Source organism: Berghia stephanieae, chromosome 4, assembly GCF_034508935.2.
Source record: "Berghia stephanieae isolate SIO BIC M18660-M18661 chromosome 4, UCSD_Bste_1.3, whole genome shotgun sequence".
NCBI lineage: Eukaryota > Metazoa > Mollusca > Gastropoda > Nudibranchia > Aeolidiidae > Berghia > Berghia stephanieae.
In genome coordinates this window covers 53,552,276-53,579,814 of record NC_088363.1, presented here as the reverse complement: position 1 = coordinate 53,579,814, position 27,539 = coordinate 53,552,276, and the positions used below count along the sequence as shown (strand labels likewise).

Genomic DNA, 27,539 nt, shown 5'->3' with positions numbered 1-27,539 from the left:
GAACCTTTTAACATAAACATGTGACGTTAAAACATGTGGTGTCAATGATCAAGAGTGTGCACAGACATCTCACAGAACATGTTGGTAGTGTGTGAGCCATTGTAATGGGTGTCCATTGCGAGAAGTGGATTAACTGAGGATTTGTGTAGGCTGCTCTCGATTTGTATCAGTCATGCTTGAAGTTGGCCCAAGTAACATCAGAGGATAGCCTCGTTGTGGTACAGAGGCTATGTATGCTATTTTTTAACAATCCGCCGAGTTATGTCCACTTCGATCACATGTATACGAGAAATGTTTTATATCCTGCTGCTATTACTATATATGGATCTGTGTAAGACCTTTATAAATGGCTCCTCGTCATATTGGTGCATAAACATACATTGATGAATACGGGGGTGTGCGCTGGTTTTAGTGTGTGCCGTCAGGAATAATGTAGCTGGCCATGACGAAGAGTTTGAAGTTGGGTCAACTTGCTGGGTACGACCAGTGTTCCCGTTCCATTCACAGACCTGCCTATTATTACGAAAAATTTGTAGAATTACGAAATTTCTGCTCCGATTTCAGAAATTCATGAGCATCTCAAAGTCATTAAAATTTCTTGAAAATAAACATACCAGACTACATAATTTAAACGATTTTGAACTGTTATTTAATCCTTGTGAGAGTGGATTGTTGATCTGTAAAGTTGACTATAGTGACTTCAATTTTATTCTCTTAAAATTGATTTTTTTAAAATGTTCAACTAGGTAGGTCTGCATTCAGATGTGAATGGTTACCTGGATGCGATGTGTAGAATTCCACAATGGCCTTGAGAATGCCAAAGCTCCACCCCTGGACCGTTGATTCTTCATCGTTCCACAGCCACAGCCTTGCTATCTCTTCGCTATCTCTCTATATCATTTATTGTCCTTTCCATGTGGGTTTGTGTTCTTGTTCTGGAATGCGCTTCAACAGTCATGGCGTAACTTCCCTCGTAATGACGCATGGTAACTTAGTAACTGGCTGTAAATTATCGGAACAAAGGCGGACGCCCTTATGAAATATTTCTCCGACGAGCATAAAAGTGTATCCAGAGGAAAAAACATTATATGATCATGTTTTGACCTTTATAATTCTGATCACATGACAAATGAAAAGTTCTAGCCAGCACGAAGAATAAAAAGTACAGATTCTCTTTGTTTAGAGCCACGTTGATGGGCAACGTGACATCAGACTATTGAATTCAATTGGGATAAGTTGGTTTCACCAAATAAGTGCACGTTGGTCGGAGTGCTTTAGGTGCTGAAAAATGAAGATTAATACCGGAGCGAGGCGGTGAGTCACATTTGTCTTTGTGAATTAAATTGACGTTTCCTTTATGATTGTTCGCAAAGCGTTTATTTACTTTATGAACACCGTTACTGTTACTGGTCTAGTGATATGGCACTCGCCTTCGGATCGGAAAGTCCAAGGTTCGAGCCCCGATCTGAACGGCGCATAGTTGAGTCATTGGAAAAGGCTATTTACTCACATGCCCTAATCGTACTGGGTTGTAAAATGATTACCTGACAGATAACAGCGTTGTCTCTGTCGAAACAAAAATTGTAATATCGCCTTACAGCCCCATGTTAAGTGTCACTGTTGGCTAAGGACCCCTTGTAAAGCGTTTTGAGCAGTTTAGTTAAGTGGATATTACGCTATATTTCGGGCGGTTACAAAGCGGAGTATAGAGGGACGCTAAACTTCTGAAGTGGCAATAGGGTTTTAATAGATAGATCGAAGTTGACGTCACTCGGGTCGTTGTTATTGTTTTTTGCCAACCGCGTTTGTGAGTAATTCTCACAAAACTGTATTAACCAGACTATAAACGTTCAATGTTACACATAGTTTTGTGTGTTGGTCCGTTATACTTCCGGATGGCAATGTTTGAGCTTCTTATCCAAGCTCATACTATCCTTAGCAGAAGATGCATATTGATGTCAGCTCGGTAAACATCCTCACGCTGATTGTGTTTAAGTGTAATAAAATTGGAATTTGACACAGGTTTTTGCAGCTTTCTGTATTCAATTAGGTGATTTCTCCTCACTAAATTCTCTTATACTTTTAGTGTATTTGAACGATCGATATAGGAGGCAGAAATGGTATGAATATTTTTAAACAGATACCATTAATTATCTCAAATGCCATGTTTTGATAGAATGCGCTTGGCCAAGGAGTTCACAACATTGCCATCCGGAAGTATAACGGACCAACACACAAACTCTGTGTAACCATGAACTTTTATAGTCTGTTTAATACAGTTTAGTGAGAACAACTCACAAACGCGGATGCCAAAAACGATAACAAAGGCCTGAGTGACGTCATCTGCATACTATCTATACCGACTTGACATTGAACACCCACATATAGAAGGAGCCCCTACGAATTTCCAAGGGCAACTTTGCGCCGCTTACTTAAACTGAATTTGAACCTTCGTTCTTTTGGTCGCAAGCCGAGTTTCGTGTCACTGGACCTCAAAGCTACACTCACTTTGTTAATGTTTCGATTTCTTCCTTCATTTTTAAAAATTGTTAAATACAGTCGGAAAATGTATAAAATAAAGGGTGAACTCGCTTTTGTCATGAACCCATGTGCACGTCATTATGAACGTAGTGATGGTTAATCGACAAAGAGTTGTGTCAAGTTACGACTTTAACAGATGAAAGTGAGTTGACCATCTGCATGAGGTATCAGTTGTACAATAATAAGCATATTCACATTTTACACATTGAAAACCGGAACTTTTATCACCTAACATTTAAGATGAGACATGACGCATGTGACGCGCCATTTACATTTCTTTTCTCAACACAAGCAACGCTGTAACCGATCAGGCAGGTACTCGGGTACTCACTCTACAACACTCCAAGGACTCAACTTTGTGCCACTCGCAGCAGAAATCAAACCAGGGACATACAGGTCACATGACTGGTGCCATACCACAACACCATAAATCCGCTCAGCATTAATATGCATTGTTTAATGCAGCAGATCATACAGAACAGAAGTTCTCTTTTATATGGAGTAAATTACATAGACTTTTATAATATCCATTGCTGGCAAGTCCCTATTCACACCTGAGTTAAATGATGTCATGATACTAGTTTAAAGATCAAATCATTCTGTAAGATGAAAGCCGACGGGAGACCCCTTTAAAATTGTTCACTCATCACATTTTTTTTCTTTTATCATCTGTACGCCAACATCATACAATTATTTTGTTACAATGTGAAAAATAAATAAGCGAATTTAAAAAGAATGAAAATGATGATGGAAAAGGGTCAGGGACAGTCGAAAAGTAGGTTAGATGGTCACGTGATGTAAACAACTGGAGCTAGCCTGAAAGGTAATGTCCATACTGATCGCTTGTTTGATCTTTTCACTTGATTTTTGTGTTTTTTAAGACGATAAATGCAACATGCATTATGAATTCAGTAGAAGATATGCAATTCATGATATCTGAATTAGGAGATAGCGTTTTGATTGAATTAAAAAACATATAGTTGGTTATTTTTATTGACGGTTCTCAGTCCAGCTTTGGGACCGAGCCCCACTATTCCCATCAGTCAGTGTTTTGGACATGCGCAACGGGATAAAGTTGGAAGAGATTATTATCGGTGAAAAACTGGTTCAAAATAATCCTAGGTCTAGTAGGATTGCAGAAATAATAATAAAGTTTGATAAAGACATCAAGTATGTTGTTAACATAGACCGATTTAATAGTTTTGGAATTTAGAATAGGGAACGAGGTAGACGCAAAATTCCATAAAATAAACCGACAGGACAGTTGAAACTAACAAGCTTCCGAGACTCGACTGTCACTCACTCCAGTGTCATTGTCATCTCTCACTCTCTCACTCACCACTCCAGTCCACAGCTTGACTCTCCTCACTCCGGATTCGAACTAAATAACTGATCTTTTATGATGAAATGTTTATTTAATAATATATTGACTGATTAATTATTTTATATGTGATTTTTCAAATCCAAGCCCATTAATTCTATATTAAATAATAATGCATTATCCAACACATCACTTTCATCAATATGAAGATTTCATAGAGAGTTGTGGAAAATATGGAACTCCAGCAATGCCTGGCCTAATGATAAAATAAATAATGAAGCAAAAGTGAAAGCATAAGCAATTGATAAGAAAGTCCCATGAACTCGCAGAATCTGTTAGATCGACAATTGTTTGAGTTTCGGGACGTAGTCTTGTTTGGAGCGCATATGACTATGAGTATGAGCACGAGTCAGTTCGAACAAGGCAAGGTACTGGTCTGAGTCAACAAAAAGAAGTTGCATTTTGACACAAATTGGGAGGCCTTCCGAAAGCTCCTACATACTCAGAATACTTTTTTTTTATAATGTTCTAGTAGAGGGTTTGGGAGGGGGGAAACTTTTTTTTTTAAAGCCCCCCCCCCCCCCTCCCAAACCTCTAAGAACATTATATTAAAATTAAAAAAAAAAAAGAATACTGGGGATGTAGGAGCTTTCGGAAGGCCTCCCCACTAATTCCACAGATAATAATAATAATGATAATCCCTACAATTTCTTGATTCTGCTTATTTTCTAAATTAACAAATTGTATATACATTTACTAGTAGAAACCAGTGCCTTTAACCTCTAACAAGTATTATTTCAAGGATTTGGTTGATTATGGGACCTGGGTTGGGGGGGGGGGGGGGTTGGCAGAATCTCACCCCCCCCCCTCACCCCCCCCCAGGAAATTAAAGTTGGTATGTCACCCCCTCCCACCTTGCCTCCAGTGTTTTGAAAACAGTGATTGTGATTACTGCCTTGTCTGCGCTCAACACCCACTCTCTTAGAGTTTAGAAGCTAAATATGCTTGGATATATATCAAAGTAACAATTTACACCTCTTTATTTCTGCAGCATGATACTTATTCGACACAGCTGATCACTATGCAGCAGCAGCAAGTTCATTCCCCAGCCAATAAATTTAATCGGACTGGTTCAAGCACATCTCAAGCTTCAACTGTCCCACAGCAACAAACTTCAGGGGCCAGTAAGTCATTATTGTAACTTGATGGCATCAGGCTTAATCAGTGACATGATATATATGAATTCTTTTTTTTTAACCATCCCATACAGCCCATGAAGCTGGGTCCATCATGGTCTTTGTTGCTTGTACTTGTATGTAGCATAGCCCTCTCTGCCAAAACTAATATTTACATACCCAGCTACCCAATCACCACCTTGTGGAAAGAGGGGTCAGAAGAAAAAATAACCAACCCACTTACTACCCAGATACATGAGCAGTCAGTTTGCACAACTATCAGATCCTCAACTTGTTTTTGTTATAAAAGTTATATATGTCTAAATAAAACTTTGTGTATTTCTAAGTAGCAGGAGATTTTAGCCTGTGCAAAATACTGAAAATGAATTATTTTTTTGATAACCTGCACAATTTTAAAAAACTGTTTTTTGCTTTATTTTTCTATTAAAAAAGAATATCACATTAATCAGTTTAGTTGGAGCTTTCAGACCTATTTACTTACTTACTTACTTACTTACTTACTTACAAACTTAGGCCGCCCCTTTGGGGCGCCCAACATGAGCCACAAGTCTTCACCATTCTGTCCTGTCCTCCATAAGCGTACGCAGCTCCCGGGTGTTGTCCTTTCCTGTGTCATCTAGCAGACAGTCAATGTAGGTTTTATTCTGCCTGCCTCTGCTTCTGGTTCGCTCAGGTGGTTCCCATAGAACAAGACTGCTTGCAATCTCCTCCTTGTGTCTCCAGCAGTGCCCTGCAAGTCTCAGTCTTCTCTTTTGGATCTTCGAGGTCACTGGGGGGAGGTCATTGTAGAGCTCTTCATTTGTTATGTGCTCTTTCCAACTTACTTACCTATTTAGCCAGAGTCAATCCATGTTTTTTGGAGTGTAAAACAATCTGTCGTAATATACTTTCAGCAGCATCTAATATTGCTATTGATTATTATTAGCATTAACTACTTAAGTTTAGTTCTCTTTCCATTAAATCATTTTACCTTATATATATGATCTATGATATTTCTTTGTCTCCTTTATTTTACTTGATCAGATGTACCACTGGATTCAGGGGCAGGCAGCAATGGAGATCAATATTTCAGTGCGACCTTCAATGCAATGGGCCTTCAGGATTTTCCTCCTTTTGTACGTCTTCTCTTGTAATTTATAAGTCCTGTTTTTGAATGCACTTGTAAAACAAAAATGCTCTTATGGTCTTTTTGAAAAATATACAAAGGACCTTACAGTCCAATTATTCCTGGACAAAATAGAATGAATATTAAGGGTGTCCAGCTCTAATCATGTAAGTGCGAGAGAGGTGATTTTGAGAAAAATATAAAATACAGTGCAGTTTCTGCAATAACACTTAATATGTGGGTTTAGATAATATTATAGTACACTCCGCTTAATCGCACATTGGTTAATCGCACACTCTGCTTATATGCTACACATTCCCGAAAAACAGAATTTTGTCTATATGATTGCTCTGCTTAATCGCACACCTTCTCCACTTAATCGCTACACCTTGATTCCATCTTGATTGGGAAAAAATATCTAAAAATACACAAAAAACATATTGAAAATGTGTTTCTCATTGAACCATTTCCGCACGTTAAAATCGTATCACTCGTGAACAAAGCTTTCATGTCAAGGCCAATTCCACTGTCCCTCTGACCCCGTAGGTCAGACATGCAGTGCTTATTAACTGACATCAAAGGATTACCTGACACGACGGGCTTATTGACTCAGCACTCACTGTCTGCATCACAAGGTGAGAAACGTGATCACAGTCCTCCCAATGCCGTATTTGTTTACATTGTCTGACCACTTGATTGCAATTCTCTACCTGTGTATTGTTTTCCTCTACTGTACCATGAACATTAAGAAAGGATTACAGAGAGGACTTGTGTCTCATCTTTTGATTGATCTTTACGGTCCATATCCACATTGATGCACTCAAAAGGCAACTAACTGGCATATTCTCAAGGCACGTCTTTCTCCCCGTCAGACTGCTGGCTTTTGAGATGGAAAGATCGACAGAATGTTATGTTTTAAAAAAAAAACATGTCAAAACACACTATGCTGATGTCTCTTTTGCCAGCCAATGGAATGATGAAGTTTTGAAACAACTCTAATGACATTTACAACGCAGACATTCCCCGATAAAGGCCTTTTCTTCAAGCAAGATGATCTCAGTGGTGGAAAAAAAGGTGAAAGAATGAATCACATTAATAAGAAAAGAATTTTTAAAAAAAACAAACTGCAAAAAAACTCAAAAAAGAAACCAACAAAATATCCTTCTAATGAGACTAATGTCTTGAACATGACAGCCCCAAACTCGTAGAAAACTCAGAGAGGAAGGTACTACATGATGGCAAATAAAAGTTGGTGCTAAAATGCTATTTTTAGCTTCTTCGCTTAATCGCACACTCCGCTTAATCGACAGTAACCTGAACTCCCAAGGGTGTGCGATTAAGCTGTACTATTCCTGTCAAAAATCAAATTGTGGTTAGTCTCTGTTCGTGTCAAGGTAGGAGAAGGGATGGGCTAAAAAATGAGCTAAAGAATTATTGCTTTTGCTGTAAGTGGTGCTTGCATGGTTAAGAGTTGGACGCCCACGGACGCCCACAATTTTTTATTTATTTATTCTACTTGGGACTTATGAGACAACTTGTATTGTTGTGTTGACACACTTGGTATTATTATTATTATTATTATTATTATTATTATTATTATTATTATTATTATTATTATTATTATTATAATTATTATTAGGGGGGCAGGGGGGGGGGGGGCAGTCTGTAGTAAGTTAAAATTAGTAACTCCTCTTTTTTTAGCCTTAGAGAAATAAGCCTTGTATTCAAATGCTGTGATTTGTATTTATGTTGTTGTCAGTGTTTATTTTGTCACATTGATCTGCTTTGGTTGGTGAGTTGTTGTCAGTATTAGTTTTTGTAATCATTGTTGTTGGTAACCAACTTGTGAGTAATATTCTTTTTGATTTCACCACTATCTCTTTTTCCAAAAATAGACACACTTATTGCTGAAAGTAAACATGAGTAGTTGTAAAACAGAGAAGTGTGTAAAATTACACTGCCTCTGTGTAAACTGTATCATTTATCATTTTAAACTTTTAGACAGTTACACTGGATAATTCTTTTTAAAAAGGCACAATATTAATTGTTTTGCAAGATGGTAGAACTCTGCTTTGATTTAAATTTTAGTTTATTACAGCGAAATTTAATTCTAAAAGGAAAAAAATTCATTTAGCAATCTTAAGCAACAAAAGCATGACCACCCAGTAGTCAGACAAGGCATGATTGTGTGTTAATCCTACAAGGCTCAGAGCTTCAATTTATCCTGTTAGCTACCTCTGGTTGTTTTATCAAAATTATTTATTTTAGGTTTAGACTCAAGTACATAGGATAGAGGAGGCATAAAAAGTCGTAACAATTTATTATTTTTTAGCTTATTTTGTCCCTTTGTTTATTCTAGCATCCAGGGACAAGGCCAAGGGCAACTCTCACTGGTGGATTGGGTAAACCATTCGGTTCTTCAACATCTGCGATAGATCAAATGCCTGATGATTTCTCTGCACTCGGCTTGGCTGTTGGATCAAAGAATAAGGTAAAACATTCCAAATTACAATTCCTTAAAAGAAAGTGTACCTTAGTATATTTACATATTTTGATATTTATGTTGAGATCCTTATTTTTAATGACTTATCTTGTTTTACTGGTTTATGGACTATTTCAGGATTATATCGTATATGTGCTCATATATCTCTCCATATTCCATCCTTGTATTAACATTCATTTACTTCATGTTGTAACTATCTAGGATGATAATTGTCTGTATCCTCTTTCCGGGACTCTGGTCTTTACAATAGATGCTTGATTTGACTTGATGCTGTATTTCACATTTTTCTGCTTCACCAAGAGAGCATAATTTTAAAAATCCCGTCTTAAGGTGTGCTGTGAAACTACAGAAGTTCTTCTTGTTGTATTCTTTAATTATGAATCTTAAGTTGGATTGGACATAATTTCTTTTTCACATTACCCTCAGATGTATGGATTTAAACTTTGAAATATTCTTTGATATAATTGAAGTTCATTAATTTAATTTTACCTTACATTATAGCTTTCCTATCGTTATATTTCAGAATTCCGCAGGAGATTTCTCCTCCCCAAAATCTCCAGCTCTTCCTCACAGTTCCAGCACATCGTCTTTTGCATCCTACGCATCTATGTTTGGTGGCCACCAGTCATCGTCAGTCCCTCCACCCCCACCACCAGCAAGCACACAGCAGCAAACGCATCCCCCTATCTCAGCTCAACAACACAATAACCACATATTTGTTGGTGGTGGTCAAAACCAGTCAGTCAGCATGACAAATAATGGTGTCCTCAATGATCCAGCTGCCTCATCGGCAGCCCCACCTCCTCCACTTCCAGCAGCATCCATATTCAATAACAATCCCCACACAGCTCCCATATCCACTCAGAACAACACTATCACCCGACCATCTTTCTACCACCCCCCTACAGAGCAGCCACCTCAAATCCCTCCGCCTAGTAATATCACCCAGACTGTGCATTCAACTGCAAATGGTGAGTACTATTTATATTTTAAACAAAGGCCATGGGAAATGTTTTGTCTTTTAAAATGAATCCTCATTACAGTAGGTGGGAATTGGCAGTAAGTTTACTGCTAAAATGAATACGGGAAACACTAAGTTAAGACAATATTTACAGGTCATAGGGTTGATCAAATTTCCCCCTCCCCCTCCCCCCCCCCCCCCCTCCCCTCCCTTTACTTTAATTACTCTAAAATGCTTCATTTTCCGGGCTGAATCCATGATTATCAAAAAATCAGAAGAATTCAATTATTTATTTTTGAACATCCTATCCAAGGTCTGGTCTACTCATCTTTAAGTCCTGCTCAGAGTCCCCGAATGTCGCCCGCCAGTTCACCTCTTGCGAGACGTCGCCTTCAAAATTCATCCAACATACAATCACCTCAGTCCAGTCTAGCTCAGCAACATCCTTCCAATCCTTTGGTGCAGGTGAGATAGATCATCTTGGGATATAATTTGACATGATAAATGGATAAAAGCATTTTAAACGAAAATTGACATACTATTTTTGTTTTACCCATCATTGTCTCACATTTGTGGGGATCAGCTGGCTGATGCCTAAGTTATTCCATTCTTCCCTTGGAATAGATTTTAAAAAGACAAATTTCAACGTGGGGATTAGTAAAAGAATTTATATTTATTTGCTAATCTGTTTCCAATGATGAATAACTCCACATTTATTAAAAGACAACAAGTAGCAAAGATTAATATAAAACAGGTGGGGAATCTTCCATCTACGTTTGATCCAGAATTTTTTTTCTCTTGAAAATCGAATTTTTAATTTAAAAGATTTTTACAAAGAAGGATAATGGCTATATGTTTTTCTTCTGCTGTATCAATTGAATTTGAAATATTCAGTCATGTTTACTTTTTCTGCAATCATTTAGTCAAGATTTTGCTTCTTAAATCTCCTTTAGCTCTGTTTTTGAACTGGTTCTGTTCATCTATTTTGTTATCACTGATTGTACACGGATGAAGTAAGTAAAGTTAGAATCTATGATATTTTTATGATACTGTTTTTCTTCTGATATGCACTGAAATTACATGACCTGCTGTTTAACTTCTAAAATAAGTATTTAAGAAATTTATGTTTGTAATCCACTACTTTGGTTAACTAATGTGACATTATTTTCTTTTCAAATTATTCACATTTCTATAAGATGAAGACATAATGGAAAACGTTTTTCTGGAAATGGGAATGATTTGAATTCATAAAGATTTAACTTAAACCAGTCAGACTTTCGTCTGTGTTAAAATTGAAGTACCCTGTTTACTCTGTGCAGGAGAGCGGTGGAACCACATACTTCTACAGTTCAGATGAATTTATGCCTCAAAATGAACCCCCTCAGATTGTAAGTTTTCAATTTAGAATAAGATGGATGAATATGAACTTTTACATAGTTCCAGTTTCACTATGCTTTAATTATTGTACTTTACAAGACATATGGAGCTACGCTTGCATTTTCGTCACCTTTTTTCTGTACCAGCACTATAATATTAAAGACAGGGCCTTTAGCTCCCTCTGTGAATGTAATGTCCTTTAAGGACGCAACACCCAAGTTATCCTAGGGATCATTGTCCTGACATTTGCTTCAAATTTAATGAATGAAAACGTTGTCTTCTTAAATTTTGCAATAAGATTTTTTATAAAGTATGATTCCCTGGACGCGATTTGATAAGATTTGTAACGGTGATCTTAACGCATTATCTTTTTTAAAGACACATGAAAAAAATTTGTTTCATACCTGCTAGAAGATGTCTCGTTGGGTCATTAAAAATAATTTATTTTGTTTGCTTTCATTTTTTATATAACTTTATGTAATTATTTATTTATTTATTTTATTTATTTATTTATTTATTTATTTATTTATTTATTTATTTATTTATTTATTTATTTGATCATTTATATATTTTACTTCTTTTTTTTCACTTCTTTCAGCACCTTCCCAATTTTTGTGCTTACCCCGGAATGCCATCTCACATTGTTCACTTGAAAATGAAATCATCAGTGCCTCAGTATTTTGCTCCAGATGAACTTAAAATGGTGAAGTATTTCCATTTCCGATTTGTTATAATAATAATGATAATGATTAAAAATAATAATGATAATGATAATAATCATCACCACCACAATCAATGAAAGTGCAAAACTTTTTGAGGAATTCAAGCAGCGCAATCAATGCTACATGGTCTTCCTGACTGATGCTAAGCAAGTCCTGGAAACATTGGAGTCTCTAGATAACATTGGAGTCTCTAAATAACACAAGTATGAAATTTGTGAGGTCAAATCCCTTATCCAGACCAAGGCCAAAACCTCAAGGAACAAGAAGCACCCAGAATATAGGTGAAAAATGACCCCATAAAACATCTTAAAAGACAAGATCAAGTTGCCATTTTCAGACTTCGCTGCGGACATAACTGTCTCCAACACCACATGTTCAAAGCATTTAAGATTAGAGAAAGATATTTGTGAATGTGGAGACCCTTCAAAACTTCAAAACACTGTCATCTTCACAGACTCCAAATCGGTTCTCCAAGCTCTCGATTTAGATAAACTCTCCTCAACGTTCAATAGTTTAAGATCTCAACTAGATGAATTCCTTACAACACACAGAGTAGACTTATCTCTCCAGTGGATACCGGGACATTCAAATATACCAGGAAATGACAATGCAGACAGACTAGCCAGACTCGGATCAACACTTTTACAACCATCATTTCCAGTATCCTTAGACACAGCGAAACAAACAATCAAAACAAATAAGAGAGAAGAATGGATGGACAGTTGGGCAATTAGCACCACGGGTAGATGTGTGTTTCCCATATGACCACTCCTGTGAAGACTGATTGCCTAAATAAGCTCAGAAGACACTAGCAACGCATCATCTTTCAACTAAGAACACAACACATACCGCTCAACAACCATTTAAGCAAAATTACAAAAGACACATCCCCTTCCTGCCCCCTATGTCAACACCCCAATGAAACAGTAACACACCACTTTCTTGAATGTCAACCTCTTGAAGACCTGAGATGCACATTCCTCCCACCAAATCCAAGCATCAGTAACACACTTTATAGTCACTTGGAACAACTACAAAAGACATCTAACTTCTACGTCATGGCACAAGACCGAAGGGCTAGAGCTCAGGTGGTCGCTGGTTCGGATAAGTAAGTGAATGTGGAGAGGGGAAGTAGGATGCCACAAATGTTTTGCAGGACTGTACAAAGTGCAATAAGCAAAGGGCAACCATAGACTACACTAAAGTCAAAGCTCTATAGGTCCCAGCACAAGCTTGGGAAGACCACAGCATTCCTGCATCTTGTTGACCATAAAGACATCATGAGGGGAAATAATAATAATAATAATTGTAATAATTTCAATATATTCATCATTTGATAACCATGTTAACGGTTATGAATAATTGTCTTTTTCAGGATATTTTAAATCGTCATGTCTTATCAATGATGCAAATTGACCCGTCATCATCACAAGCAGGTAAGCATTATAACTTTATTTTCTCTTGTATTTCTTTAATTCACAAAGGCTTGTGGATCTAGACTTAATCATGCAACACTTTGTGGCTGCCTACTGAAGGGGATTCAACGTTATAACATTGTTTTAATGTAAATTAGAAACAGCTACCCACTTTTACATATTGGGGGTGAGAGAAAAACAATTCTAAATTTGGGCAGTTTTTCTCCAACTATTGAGCCCTCTGATTCTGATTATCTACGTGATTTTCAAATTTCATGGACAAAATAAGTTGATTAAATAATACTTCATTCATTTATCTATTGAGTAAACTATATATTTTATTCATCTACAATTTTAAAACTATGTTGTCTGTCTTGATAAAGATCTGGAAAAGTGTATATATTATCCATTTATTGATGACAGGAAAAAATGTATGATTATGTTTGAAATTACATTAACAATAAATAAAACAAGTCATAAGATAAAAGGTTATCTCCTTTTATCAACATATTTCTTTACATCTGTTAAGATGGAAAATGAATATATTTATATATATATTGTTAAAATGAGGTGAGCGGTGAATTTAAAGTTTAAGTAAATTATAGGTGTCTCGGTCCAGTTGGATGAGTAAAATATAAAAATTTGTTATTTTCAGGGGTGGGGATCTTGCAGATTTTTTCAGGGTGGGAGTGGGGGAAGGACCAGTTCGACTTTGCATGGACCGTGATTGTGAAATTTTCCTCAGGGAAAAATCACTCTTGTTGCATTACAACATATCGCAACATTGTATTTGGGAACAATGCAAGGGCTGCGTTCACCTTGTTGATCTTTTTTACAAAGTTAGTCCCCATCCCTGTGCTACAGAAGAATTAAGGTGTGAGAAATTCAATGTTACTATTTTAAGTAAAGTAATATTTTATCGTCAAAGTTAACTTCCCATTACTAGCCTTTCTCTTAGTATGATTACAGCAATAGTCACTTAACTATGTCATCTCAGCTGAATTACCAGAAGAAATTGACAACTATTCGCACTTGTGCCCTCTGGAAAGAATGGGCCCTGCCAAGGCTAGCCCTTCATTAGGCAACATGCCCTCCACCACTTACAAGGCAATCAGTACAAAAGATGGCCTCTACTACTGTCTGAGGAGGATACATGGTAGGCAGTTCTGTACATTGTATTTGTTGTATGTTATATTTTCTACAAGGATCTCATTTTGAGTTCAGGTTTTGTTTTTTGTTGGAGTTTGTTTTGTTTTGTTTTGTTTTTAGTTTGTTTTTGTTTTTGTTTTTTTTTTTTTTTTGGGGGGGGGATTTGGTTGGAGTTCTTTAGTTTAGTATCATTATTTTTTCATTTTATTTTTTTTCGCTTGTATTTCTATCTGTTCTTTCTTAGATTACTTCTATATTTTTTCCTGTGTCGCAAGCACTCCATGTGTTAACAATCCATTAGTCCTATAAATATAAATAATTTTTATTCATTAATCCATTCTAATTTGGAAACTTGCTCTTTCATTATTTACATGAGATTTATTATACAATAATAATAATAATGATAATAATAACAACAACAATAATACAAATTTGTATTTCTTTCCATGACTTTTCTTTTACGAATGATGAAAAGTAATCAACATAATTGTTCTGAACAGGTTAAAATAGAAAACTTATAATTCGCCCATATTTATATCTCATAATTCACATTTTGTCAGTATACAGGGTGTCCACAAAGTGTCCACCAAACATCTCAAAGCGCTTTTTAATAACACTTAATTCCTCTACAAAAACAACTTTATTCAATTAGGGTTTAATCGAATAGTATATTCACAACACATGACCTCCAAGTCAATAAAAGTATCAGCCAAATCTAGTCTATGGCTGGAGTGAATAGATAAAAATAGATTTGGAAGTACCACATGTACCCAGACTTCTGGACACCCTGTCGACTGGAAGTTTTAAATAGACAATGTCTTTTATTTCCATGTTAATTTTTTATTTATTTATTTATTTTTTTTCAGTTTACATTTTTTATCACTCTTTTTATTCTTTTGATTTTTCCAGGTTACCGGTTAAACAACACCAAAATAAACACTATAATTGAAAGCTGGAAGAGGCTTTACCATCCAAATGTTGTTCAGTTGAAAGAGGTTTTTACAACTAAAGCATTTAATGACAATTGTGAGTGGATTTGTAAATGGGAAGATTTTCTTTTTTTTTTAATTTAAAAAAAAAGATTATTTAAACGTCTTTCATTATTGCTCTTTATTTGAATCCATACGAGGAATTAAACTGAATAGCACATCATTTGTGGGACACTGCGCAAATGAGATCACTGTCTTTAATTCTGTTCACTTTACCTTCATTTCACCCACAATTAAGGATTATTGATAAGTTGTGATTCTTTTTCTAATTTTTTTAATTTTTTTTTTTTTGCATTCAATTTTAACAATTACTTATTAATTACCATTATCACAAAAAGAAAAGAAAAAAACATTAGAATACAAAATTCAATTGATTGGCTGCTTATTTATTTACCCGACAATACAGCTATTGTGTTTGTGTACGAGTACTACGCTGGAGCAGAAACCATGATGTCTCAACACTTCTCATCCCACTCCCAAATGAATGGTTACAGTCATGGCCACCACCACAACCACCACCACTACTCAAGGGATCATGGGAAAAGTGAGCCCCTTTTTTTTTGGGGGGGGGGGGGGAGGGATTTTGGTTAATTTTTTTAAAATGGTATGATTTGTAATTTATCAGTCTTTTTTATTATATTGCAGTGTAACTGGTTTTGTTTTATTTTATTTTATTTTATTTTTATAGGGGGATGTTTTGGTTCTTTGTTATAATGATAAATAAAGTGAAATGTTATTTATTGTATTCAGATCCAATTCTGCAATTTTTGTTTAGCTACTAGTAAAGTGACTACTGATCTTCTATATTTGAGAGGATGTCAGTATCAGTGTTTTTTAAATCATAATATATTAAAGGTATTGAGTTGTGCAACAGTTTCAGCAATCTAATTTTTAAAATAGAGAGACTTAGTTTATTCCTTTCTTTGAAAAGAACAATGAAAAAGAATTTAACTTTCAATATTTTTTTCACTTTTTTGCATGTTGACAAGAAAATTGGTGTCGTATATTTCCTGTAAATTTTTTAGACAATAGTGTGGCTGCCGCGTACAGATCAATTTATGAATTGGACAAGTTAATACTTGTTCTCCGTGACCCGTTCCTTGTTTGTAAGCTCAATAATTGAAAAACTCTGGTTCCATCTTGGGTAAGGAACTTTGCAGATCTCATCCTACTTGACCCGTGGTGTAATGAATACCTGGCTACAGTACAATATGGATGCCTAACAGCTAACTTGTACTGTATGGAATGGAAATCTGGTGCCATTTGGCTTCCTAAGGAGCATTGAAGCATAAATGTTCATTAAAAAAACAAAACAAATATGTTGAAAAGCTTCCTCCACCTTCAAAAGCAAGCGAAATTCATTGAATTATTTTTAATATCTTTTTGCTTTTCTTCATCAGACAACAGTCCCCGTAACAACAACCTGTTGCCAGAGGGCCTTATTTGGACCTATATTGTCCAATTAAGTTCTGCCCTCAGAGCCATTCACGCAGCTGGACTAGCTGTGCGCTGTCTGGACCCTAGTAGAATAATTTTGACAGGAAAAGCAAGGTAAGATCTTCTTCTTCTTCTTCTTCTTCTCCCTCTTCTTTTGTGTTTGTGTGTGGGGAGGAGTGGAGTGGGTGTTATGGGTTGGTTTGGAGGGTTCAAGAAACCTGCTTTGTCATAAGACAAAAGAGACAAATGCGGCCTGTAACATAAAAAGGACCCATAGATAGATGGCTAAAGGCTCAAAATATCATAATATAGTGAGCCAAGATGGAGAGAAGTCAGGGAAAGAGAGAGAAAGTGAGTAGACAAGATGTCTCAACTTCTTAGTGACCACACTGAGGAATAAGGATGAATATGATAGGTCACTAAAACTAAACAAATGGAATAACACAACGGTGTTAAAACAAGTTAATATTTATTATAAATGGTACATACAGTACTTGCACCATTTACAAAACTATCTCAAACAACCAGTCACCTCCATCTCTAAAAACATAGACCTTTACTCTCTCACGACATTAAACATGGAAGTGATAAATCTAGAATCGACTCAAACCAAGTTTGTGCTTTAGGAAACTTGTTAGGGGAGATGATAGAATAATAATTCTCTCTTCAATCATAACAGTGAGGGGTTTTTTTTCCTTTTTTTTTTTAGTTTAAAAATCTATTTTATGGTTTTCTTTTCAAATGAGGTATAACTTAAGCAACTAATGTTCTAAAACTATCAAGTTCATGGATCACAAACAGGAGAATCGCTCATTTTATCCTTTAGGTAGGATTTTGGTCTAACACAAGATGGATTTTCTGTAGATTTAGACCAGTTTTGTCTGAGAGTGAGGGCACTCCTGTTTAAACTACCTGGACAGTCTTAAAGGAAATCAAAGGAAACCCTTTGCACTAAAGAAATTTTTTTTTTATGAAATGGATTTATTATAAGTATATAATTACTAAAGGATTAAAGCTCACTTATTTGGTTATAAACACGTTTTAATTTAAAACTTTCATGAGCTTTGACTAGTGAGATTTTTAATTTAAAATGTCTGTTTGTAACCCAATATATGTGATTTTATCTTATTTTTGCACCTTTTCTCATCTAAAATCATTCATAAAACAAGCAAGTCTAAAAAAAAAGAGAATGAGGGCAAAGCAATTGAATTGGATTGAAAAAGCCAACTATCTCTGTTGCCCTCTACATCTATTTCAATTTAACATCACCAATATTAACACAAAGACCACCCTGTGTAGTTTAAAATTCTCACTCTTGCGTTACGTAATACAGCATCACTTTGAGCGTGGGTCACAAACCATGATGATGATTCATGATGTACATTTATGATTTTTTAACTTACACTTACGTGACAAAGGAAATGATAGACGAAAGAAAAAAAAGATAGGGGTGTAATAATACAGTCATCATCATTGTCATCATCAACATCATCATCTTCATCTTCATCGTCATTATCATCTTCATCATTGATATTTAAAATTTTCAGGTTGAGGATCAATTGCCTTGGAATTTTAGACATCATTACTCCAGACAATTCCGCCATTCCAAGTAATGCTCATCAGGTTGGCAAAGTTATTTTTAATCATTAGATAGATTGTTATTATTATATTTATTTATTTATTTGATTTATTTGATAAAACATTTGATGTGTGTGACTTTTAGTGGCTTCAGCTAGAGACATAAATAGTAATTTGCTCAACCTTTGCTTTTGTTCTCTGCTTGAACTATTCCCTTCATCTTTAATGCTTTTAGTGCAGATAAGCGACACATATAAAATGTTTGGAATTATCATTTTCCTTATCACTATTGAAAGTGATACAAGTATTTTAAAACTCCTCAGGAAAATAAACCCACTTCCATCAATTTTATTAAGTTTTCTTTTATGTCTTCTTTTTTAAAAATTATTTTTCCATTTCAGCAAGAAGATATGACAGCAATGGGACGAATTATCTTAGCCTTGGCTTGCAATAACATCATGAGTATTCAAAGAGACTTCCAGACAGCAATAGATATGGTTCAGAGGAACTATTCTCCAGACCTGAAAAACCTCATAGAGTGAGTAGAGTTGTTTTGTTTTAACTCGAATCCTCGTTTTTTCATTCACAGGTTTTATTTTTAAAAACATTTCAGAATCATTCATATTTTACTTTTTCTTGTTAGCTTTTAATTGTTAAACTTGAATATTTCTTCATTTTTAATGACCTAATTGTGTCACAAGTATAGATGTAGTTATTCTCTCTTTGTGTGTGTTTGTGTGCATGAGTTTTTATCAGTTTTTGTGCTTTTACACTTTGAAAATTACTGACAAGTTTGTTTTTTTCAAATTTTTAAAAGTGATTTTATGAACAATCATTACTAGTTATGAAATGCTGCATAAGGCCCCTTGAAGCTAAAGTTTACCTTGGCTTCCCAAGCATTATAAGACTAGCAATTGCTTGCTTTCCTTTGGGCAGAATGCTTGACTATCACAAAGTACTTTTGGACAGATTTTAGTTACTGTTTGGCACGCCTGATGCCTGGGATATTCCGGTATTCTCTTGGAATAATAATACAGTGCAACACGCGGTCGCCTAACAGTCGACAATCGACAAATTCAACGTTCAACGAACAAGGACAGAATTCCAAAATTATGTCCTTAATTGTCTTAGTAAATTTTTCACACCATCCACGCATTTGTCTTAGTAAATGTTTCATATCATCCACGCATGGTTTCACAGTTTCTATGAACTAAACTTAGATTTGGCCCCACACACTGCCCACAAAGAGGCAAAAAGAGAGAGGGAGAGTTGTTTTTTGGGGTTCTTTTGTTTTGCTTTGTATTTTGAAAGAGCAGTTTGGAACTTTTTGCTGCATATTTTTGAAGAAATTAGAATCCATATTTATATGGGGAAACAATGAAAAGATTTAATAATATCACCATTATTCTGTGCTTATCATCTTTATCAAATCCCTTTTTTTTCAGCTACTTACTACAAAATCCCAAAGTCAGAAGTGTCAATGATGTGATGCCCATGATTGGTGCTCGATTCTTTACTCAACTGGACCATGCACAGTTACGCAGTGACGTAGTGGATCATGAATTAGCAAAGGTCATTCAGCTGGATATTTGGCTATTTTATTTCATTCTTACCGCTTCTTACTTCTTTTCTTTTCCTTTCCTCCTCCTCCTCTCCTTTCCTCCTCCTCCTCCTTCTTCTTCTTCTTCTTCTTCTTCTTCTTCTTCTTCTTCTTCTTCTTCTTCTTCTTCTTCTTCTTCTTCTTCTTCTTCTTCTTCTTCTTCTTCTTCTTCTTCTTCTGGGTGAGGATCCTGACCTCCCATAGTGGGCAGGGAAGTACTTGATGTGTCTACTATCACCCTGTGTCTGTTTTCCAATTGCTTTCCGTCTTTGTCTTGGAATGAGATTACTTGGTTTTGTCCTGACCCTGGCCGGAATCCTTGGTTGGGAGGGAAACAGTCAAATGTATAGTTATAGTTTTGGGAGATATTTTTTTCCTTGTAAATCATCTCTCTGTTATATACTGTTATTATTTTAATTTCTAACATATGATTTGTAAACATTTGAGTGTATTCCTCTTAGTGGGGACCTGTGCTGGTGTATGTTTGAGACTTTTAGGTGATCTCAAACTAAGTACACTGAATTGATAGTGTGCTCTTGGAATCTAAATCTATTCCCTATTTGAACCGATTCCCATCTGTCTTACTTTTTCTTCAAGCCCTTATCATTGTTCATCAAGAATGTCTTTACTATCCAATTTTCTTCCTTTTTACTGGCACTGATATGACCTAAATGTGTTGCAAGCGCCGTAAAACCCTTAAAAACAAAAACAAATCTTCTTCTTCTTCTCCACCATCACCCAGTCGCATCATCCTCCCCCTTTTTATGTTGAATCTTCAAATGGTACTAATATAAAAGTGGTTTGTTGAGACTTTAATTTGTTATGCTGCAGGGAATTTAAATTCATCAACAGTAATATATTTTTCCCCATTTGATATTTTCCATTTGCAGGAGATAGAAAATGGTCGATTATTTAGGATCATGGTAAAACTTGGATCCATAAATGAACGTCCAGAGTGAGTATAAATTTATTGTAGAGAAATGAATGATTCATTAGAGCTTCATTGGATGAGCTAAAATTAACTCGATTTCTAACAGCTGGTCATCATGATACTTCATTTCTTTCTACCTGTTTGTCTACCAACACAATGATATGGCTATAGAAATTAACAAATGATGATTAAAGTAAATCACACCATTGAAAAAATTTCAAGTTTAATGTATCTTGAGATTTAAAAAAAATTATTATTATAAATGAACAAAATTCCTGATCATCTTGGAATGGAAGTGGAAAGCTGGAAGGAAGAGGAAAACAGTTGCATAATGTTATGATCAAAATGAAAATCTAATTCCATTCTGCTTCTCTGGCCACCGTTATGGATTTAATTAATCTATGCAGATTTTTTTGTATGACAAAATCTGATGTTTTTCTTTTTTTTAAAACCTAAGTTATTGAAATTTGTGAAAATATTATTTTACTCAGAAATAGATATGCGATTAAAGTGAATTATGATAATATGACCAATGTTACAAAACAGACCTTATGTCAATGATTATTATTCTTGAAATTTGTGCTCTGATAAGTTGATGATTGTCCATATGTAAATTTCAGTAAAGTATCCTGGATGAATTTAAGTACTCTAAGAGACCATTTAGTTTAGTAGATCTCCAAGTGACCATTTAGTAGATCTTGTGTGAACAATCTTAAAGTTATCAGCACTATTGATAGAATGCGGTGATGTCATATCTTTTTTTTTTTTTCTTGCCAGCCCTAGCAGGGCTTATAGAATCTATTTCTATTTCAGAAGTCATCTGGTGGGCACCCTTTTGTTCTTGTACTCTTACAATATCCCTCACTGCCTCTAGCCAACCATTGCTCAGCAGTATGGTGTCTCATCTTGTCGGAAAAAGTCGAGCAATGTAAAGCATGGTGGCAGTGAGCATGAACAATTCTGGTCCCTGCGTTGCCTTAGGGTATGGCACTTAACACAGATAACTACATAATGTCTTTTTACTGGCACTCCGTCAATGTGTTTGTGTAAAATTTCAGAAAAATTTTGCCTCCTGAATTGGCAACCCTGGCGTAATGTACATGAAGGGCCTAGAATTTTGTCACCCATCTTCTCACCGACTATACTCAACATTTGCTGTTGTTACAAGACAAGACACAATACTGCTGAACCACAAATAAGGCTGTATTAATTACTCTTTATTTTGCTATTGTTTTTTAAAGTCAGAATTGGTGAGCCTTTGACTGAACCACATGTTATCAATGCAAAACAAATATTTATTGTTAGATAATCAGGGTATCCTGCTGTTTGTTATCACATAGGGTCAGTAACCCATTGTTTTTAACTTTTTCAACCAGGTACAATTCTGAGCCATCGTGGGCTGAAACAGGGGATCGCTTCATGTTGAAATTATTCCGAGATTATCTCTTCCATCAAGTGGATGAAACTGGTATTCCATGGATTGATATGGCCCACATCATACACTGCCTGAACAGGGTAATGCATTCCTTTTTGTAATAATTAGATTTTGCTCTTGTATATCATAAATGGGTACATGGATGTATATGCATAATTTTTAAAAATAAGAAACAGGAGAGTTTATAACATGAAAGATGATTGGTTTACAACATATCTTGTGAAATAAGAATAAGATATTAAAGTGTTTTTTAAAAATTATTAATTTAAAAACAAATTTATTTATTTAATTGTTGGGGGGGGGGGGGTCCAAATAGCTCAGTTGCTAGAGCATTCGTTTCATACAGGCAAAAGGGACAGATCGATCCCGGGTGAAGTTGAGGTGTTTTTTTCTGATGCCACTGTCCACCCAGCAGTGATTGGGTAGATGGGTCTACATTTGGTGGCAGGAACTTTGCAATTGTTATTGTCTCGTTTCACGCTATAGAAACCAGGATAAACTACTGGGTGGGGTTCCTGGCCTCCCATAGTGGGCAAGGTGGGACATACTGTGTTTTCTATCCCCTTATAGCTGTTTTCCAATTTGCTTTCTGTCTTTGTCTTGGAATGAGATTACTTGGTTTTGCCCTGGCCCTGGCTGGAGTCCTTGGCTGGGAGGGAAACAGTCAAATGCATAGTTATTGTTTTGGAGATTATATTAATTTCCTTGTTAAATCATCTCTCTGTTATGCATTATTATTTTTATTTTGAATGTATAATGTAGGTATTTGAGTGTATTCCTCTTTGTCGGATCTTGTGCTTGTGTCTGGATGAGACTTATAGTTAGGTGAACTCAAAACTAAGTACATTGATTGTATGCTCTTGGAATCTTCATCTGATCCCCATTTGTTCATAGTTCCCCTTTTTCTTACTTTTTCTTGGGCGCTTTAATTGTAATGCTAGAATTTAACTATTCCATTTTCGTTCTTTATTTTGGCGCTAATATAACCTAAATGTATTGCAAGCACCTTTAAAAACAAACAAAACAAAATAAACTAATTTCTTTGAAGGACCAATTTTTGTTTTGTTTTTTTGTTAAATTTTATTTTAATTATTTATATATTTATTCTTTTATATATCTTTTTTCTTTAAGTTACATGATAGAAAATACTTAACTTTTCAACAAGCGTTATTGTTGCTTCGAAAATTGTGAATGTCAGAACAAGCTTTTTTACCTTGAATATTGAAACTGTTGTAAAAAGTAAAGAAGAAATGGGAGGATGAATAAATTAGTTCAAACGGTTCTTTTGTCATGAAGTTCAAATGTCATCTGAAATCTGGTTTATATGTCCCTGCATTATTTTTTTTTTCTCTCCACAGTTTGATGCCGGAGTCCAGGAGAAGATTTGCCTAGTGTCCCGAGATGAGAATAATATGTTGGTCGTTTCGTTTGCAGAGCTTAAGCGATGCTTCCAGTCGTGTTTCCATGAACTTGTCTCAGCTAACCAGACCTCCTCTTACTCATAACGCCAAAACTTTGGCACCAAATAACTTTTTATCTCAAGATATTTTAAAGAATGAGGGGGACATTTTAAGATTTTGTTAAAGATGAAGAACAGTTGTAATTACAAAGTTTTATTGATAATGACCCATGTTCAAAATGTAATTGATGTGTTTTTAATGAAGTTTAATGCATGTGCTTTGTTATTATAAGATGTTATGTGAATGTTTTGTTTTTTTGTTTTTCATTGAAAAAACATTTAATGGTGACTGTGCCTATTGTCCGTCCTATCTGTTTGATATTATATTTTCTGTGCAGTTAGAGATCAATTAGGTCTGTTCGGCTGGATGGGTTTCCCAGGTTGCACTTACTGTGTCTTCTATCCCCTTATATCTGTTTTACAATGTGCTTTCCGTCTTTGTCTTGGATTGAGATTACTTGGTTTTGTCCTGGCCCTGGCGGAGTCCTTGGCTGGGAGGGAAACAGTCAAATGTAAGTTATTGTTTTGGAGATTTTTTCCTTGTAAATCATCTCTCTGTTATGTATTATTTTGTTATTTTGAATGTGTAATGTAATCATTTGAGTATATTCCTCTCAGTGGGGACCTGTGGTTGTGTCATGCACAATGATAGTATGCTCTTGGAATCTGCATCTGTTCCCTATTTATGCCATTTCCCTTTGCCTTACTTTTCTTCTGGGGTTTTATTTTTCAATATATAACCTTTTTACTATCCCATTTTCTTCCTTTTTACTGGTGCTGAAATGACCTAAATAAGCGTCGTACAACCCTTAAAAACAAACAAAAACAGGTCTGTTCAGCTGCAGTACTCACCCAATCCAGGTGATACAATAACTTTCTTGTTGTATTTTTCTATATAATCTTTTCTGACCTACAAAGAAATGTAGAATAATGACATTTGTTTACATGGGAGGTGAAATTGGGTGAGTGAATAATGCCTACTACCCTCTTTAATTTGAAATCGCATTTTTGGGCTAGATGAAATAACTTAATCTTAACAAAAGTGTCTGTTTTTGTGGGAACGTTGGGAAATGAAGACTTGGAAAAAATGCACGATAAGATCTTGGTGTCTGGTCTGGCTTTCAACTTTTTAAAAAATGACTCTTGGACCATAAAAAATCTTTTTTTGTTGTTGTTGTTGGTTCTTCCTGTCTGGATTGCTTCATGTCTATAGCAGTGGTTACTATCAGCTAGTGAAAATGAAACTTTATCCATTTTAACCTGTCTCAACGATCAGACAAGACACAAAAAGACTGGTATGAGAGTTTCTTTGTAGGTTCAAAGTAGCTTGGTCCATTTGACAACTGTGTGGTGAAGGGAAAATTGGATTGATTGCACTTCCTCCGTATTAGATTATTTCTATTGACTTGCCATACCCTGACAAAACTCAGTTTTTTTTTTAGGGTTTCTAAATTTAATTTAATTTTTGAAGCTGTGTTGTGAGAAATATGATCCGAAAATATCATTTTCTGGGCGTTTCTTAACTTGTTTTTTTATGTTCCTCTTGCTTTCCGAACAGCGTCTAAAATTGATCCTCTCAATGCTTTTGTCTTGGTGCTTAACTTTTAAAATATTTTATAACCATTGTTATGATTTCATTTTTCAAATATATTTCCTTGGCCATTCGACAGTTTGAGGAATTATACAGGAAATTCTAGATTAAAATACTTCTGGATTAGTAACTTGATTTCTTAACATTATTTTAGTTCTCCATACAAATAATATTCATCCAGTCAACCCTATTATATTTTGATGAGTTGAAAACGATTATTTGAGTTTAGTAATATAGATACTTTTAGAATATTGATTCACACCAAATTTGAAAGAAATCTGGAGGGCTTTATTTTTCTGAGAAGGGGAATGGTGGTGGCAGATTTGATTTAAAATGTCTTTATTAAAGTTACTGATGTACGTTTTACTGTTCTACTTTACTGTTATAACTCGTTAAATGGTTTGTGCCAATCAAAATATTTATTGCACGAATTTCGTTGTTTTACAAGATTTCGAGAATTGAACTCCAGTTGGTCAGGTTTTGTCTTTTAAATAACCATTTTTAAAATATTTTTTTTTCACTTGTCCCTCTCTCAAGCCCTAAACTTGAATTGACGACTCCAACTTACTTTTATTTTGTACCCAATTTGACTCGTTTAATTTTAGCAATTTTGCAAGTTGATGTAAAATCACATTTATGGGTAGCGGGTGGTTGGATGGGAGCATCACCCTTGAATCATATACCTTTGATGTTCGCATGGGTGTACGATCCGATAGTGATGTCGTTTCTTCTTCTCTTTACTAGCCTATCCTGCTTCTTTGGTTTGTGATTGTATTTTTGACAGGGGATATTTTTTTTTCCTGTAAATCCTCTGCCTGTTTGTTCTTGGTTATTTATAATTTAGCTTATGATATCTTTAGGTTATGATTTTGATTGACATTTGTACTATTTTTGTTAGATTGCTTGTTTTTTTGTTTCAGCGGTCTCTCATATAACCTCAATTGTGTTGGAAGAGACCTAAAGCAACAAACAAACAAAAAAACATTTATGGGTGGGGTTCCTGGCCTCCCACAGGGGGCAGGGAGGTACTTGATGTCTTCTATCCCCCAGTATCTTTTTTCCAATTGCTTTCTGTCTTTGTCTTCGAATGAGATTATGAGACTGACGCGCTACCTACTGCGCTACCGAGGCGTGGTTATTCCTGGGTGGGGATCCTGACCTCCCATAGCGGGCAGGGGGGTACATACTGTGTCTTCTATCCCCCTATGTCTGTTTTCCAACATGCTTTCTGTCTTTGTCTTGGAATGAGATTACTTGGTTTTTTACCTGGCCCTGGTCAGAGTCCTGGCTGGGAGGGAAACAGTCAAATGCAAAGTTATTGTTTTGGGAGGTGATATTTTTTTCCTTGTAAATCATCTCTCTGTTATGCATTGTATTATGTTTAGTTTGCATGTTATATTATATAATTTGTAAACATTTGAGTGTATTCCTCTCAGTTGGGGCCTCTCCTTGTGTCTGGATGGACTTTTAGGTGATCTCAAACTAGGTACTTTGATGGTGTGCTCTTGGAATCTACATCTGTTCCCTATTTGAACCAATTCCCCTTTGTCTCACCTTTTCTTTTGTGCTTTAATTGTAATTCTAGAACTTTTTACTATCCCATTTTCTTCCTTTTTACTGGCGCTTATATGACCTTAATGTGTTGCAAGTGCCGTAAAATCCTTAAAAACAAACAAAACAAAAAACGAATGAGATTACTTGGTTTTGTCCTGGCCCTGGCTGGATATCCAAGCTGGGAGGGAAACAGTCAAATGCATAGTTATTGTTTTGGAAGATATTTTTTCCATGTAAATCATCTCTCTTTTATGTATTGTTATTTTGAATGTATAATGTAAGCATTTGAGTGTATTCCTCTTAGTGGGGACCTGAGCTTGTGTCTGGATGAGTCTTTTAGATGATCTCAAACTAAGTACTTTGATAGTGTGCGCTTGGAATATAGAACTGTTTCCTATTTGAACCATTCCCCTTTTTCTTACTTTTTCCTTGTCCTTTTAATTGTACATCTAGAATGTTTTTACTATCCCATTTTCTTCCTTTTTACAGGCGCTGATATGACCTTAATATGTTGCAAGCACTGTAAAACCCTTAAAAACAAAAAAAACATAGGTAGGGATTCAATTTATAACTATAGTTGAATAGAAGTTTAATGACCCCAGCTTTAATGACTAACTATGGCTTGTTTATTAATGCGACAATTATTTTTAATTGTTTGGAATTTGTATTGAGAGG

General features: G+C 35.5%; 1 protein-coding gene across 8 annotated transcripts; it reads left to right on the top strand.

Annotated features, from left to right (window-relative positions):
- The first annotated feature begins 3,292 nt into the window (after nucleotides 1-3,292).
- Nucleotides 3,293-27,411, top strand: LOC144970821 (PAN2-PAN3 deadenylation complex subunit PAN3-like). 8 transcript variants are annotated; one of them, XM_078910884.1, is made up of 19 exons: nucleotides 3,293-3,364; nucleotides 4,914-5,046; nucleotides 6,082-6,173; nucleotides 8,523-8,654; nucleotides 9,190-9,637; nucleotides 9,941-10,092; nucleotides 10,947-11,015; nucleotides 11,603-11,707; nucleotides 13,102-13,162; nucleotides 14,139-14,297; nucleotides 15,200-15,316; nucleotides 15,686-15,823; nucleotides 16,680-16,830; nucleotides 18,264-18,339; nucleotides 18,696-18,832; nucleotides 19,740-19,866; nucleotides 20,785-20,849; nucleotides 22,202-22,340; nucleotides 23,619-27,411. In XM_078910884.1, the coding sequence occupies exons 2-19, from the start codon at nucleotides 4,944-4,946 to the stop codon at nucleotides 23,763-23,765; spliced, it is 2,418 nt and encodes an 805-aa protein (XP_078767010.1). In that variant the 5' UTR covers nucleotides 3,293-3,364; nucleotides 4,914-4,943; the 3' UTR covers nucleotides 23,766-27,411. The 8 variants fall into 8 exon arrangements, with proteins under 8 accessions (XP_078767010.1, XP_078767007.1, XP_078767004.1 ...); XM_078910881.1 differs by having other exon boundaries at nucleotides 10,926-11,015; nucleotides 23,619-26,995; XM_078910878.1 differs by having other exon boundaries at nucleotides 10,926-11,015; nucleotides 22,166-22,340; nucleotides 23,619-23,882.
- The last annotated feature ends 128 nt before the right edge of the window (nucleotides 27,412-27,539 follow it).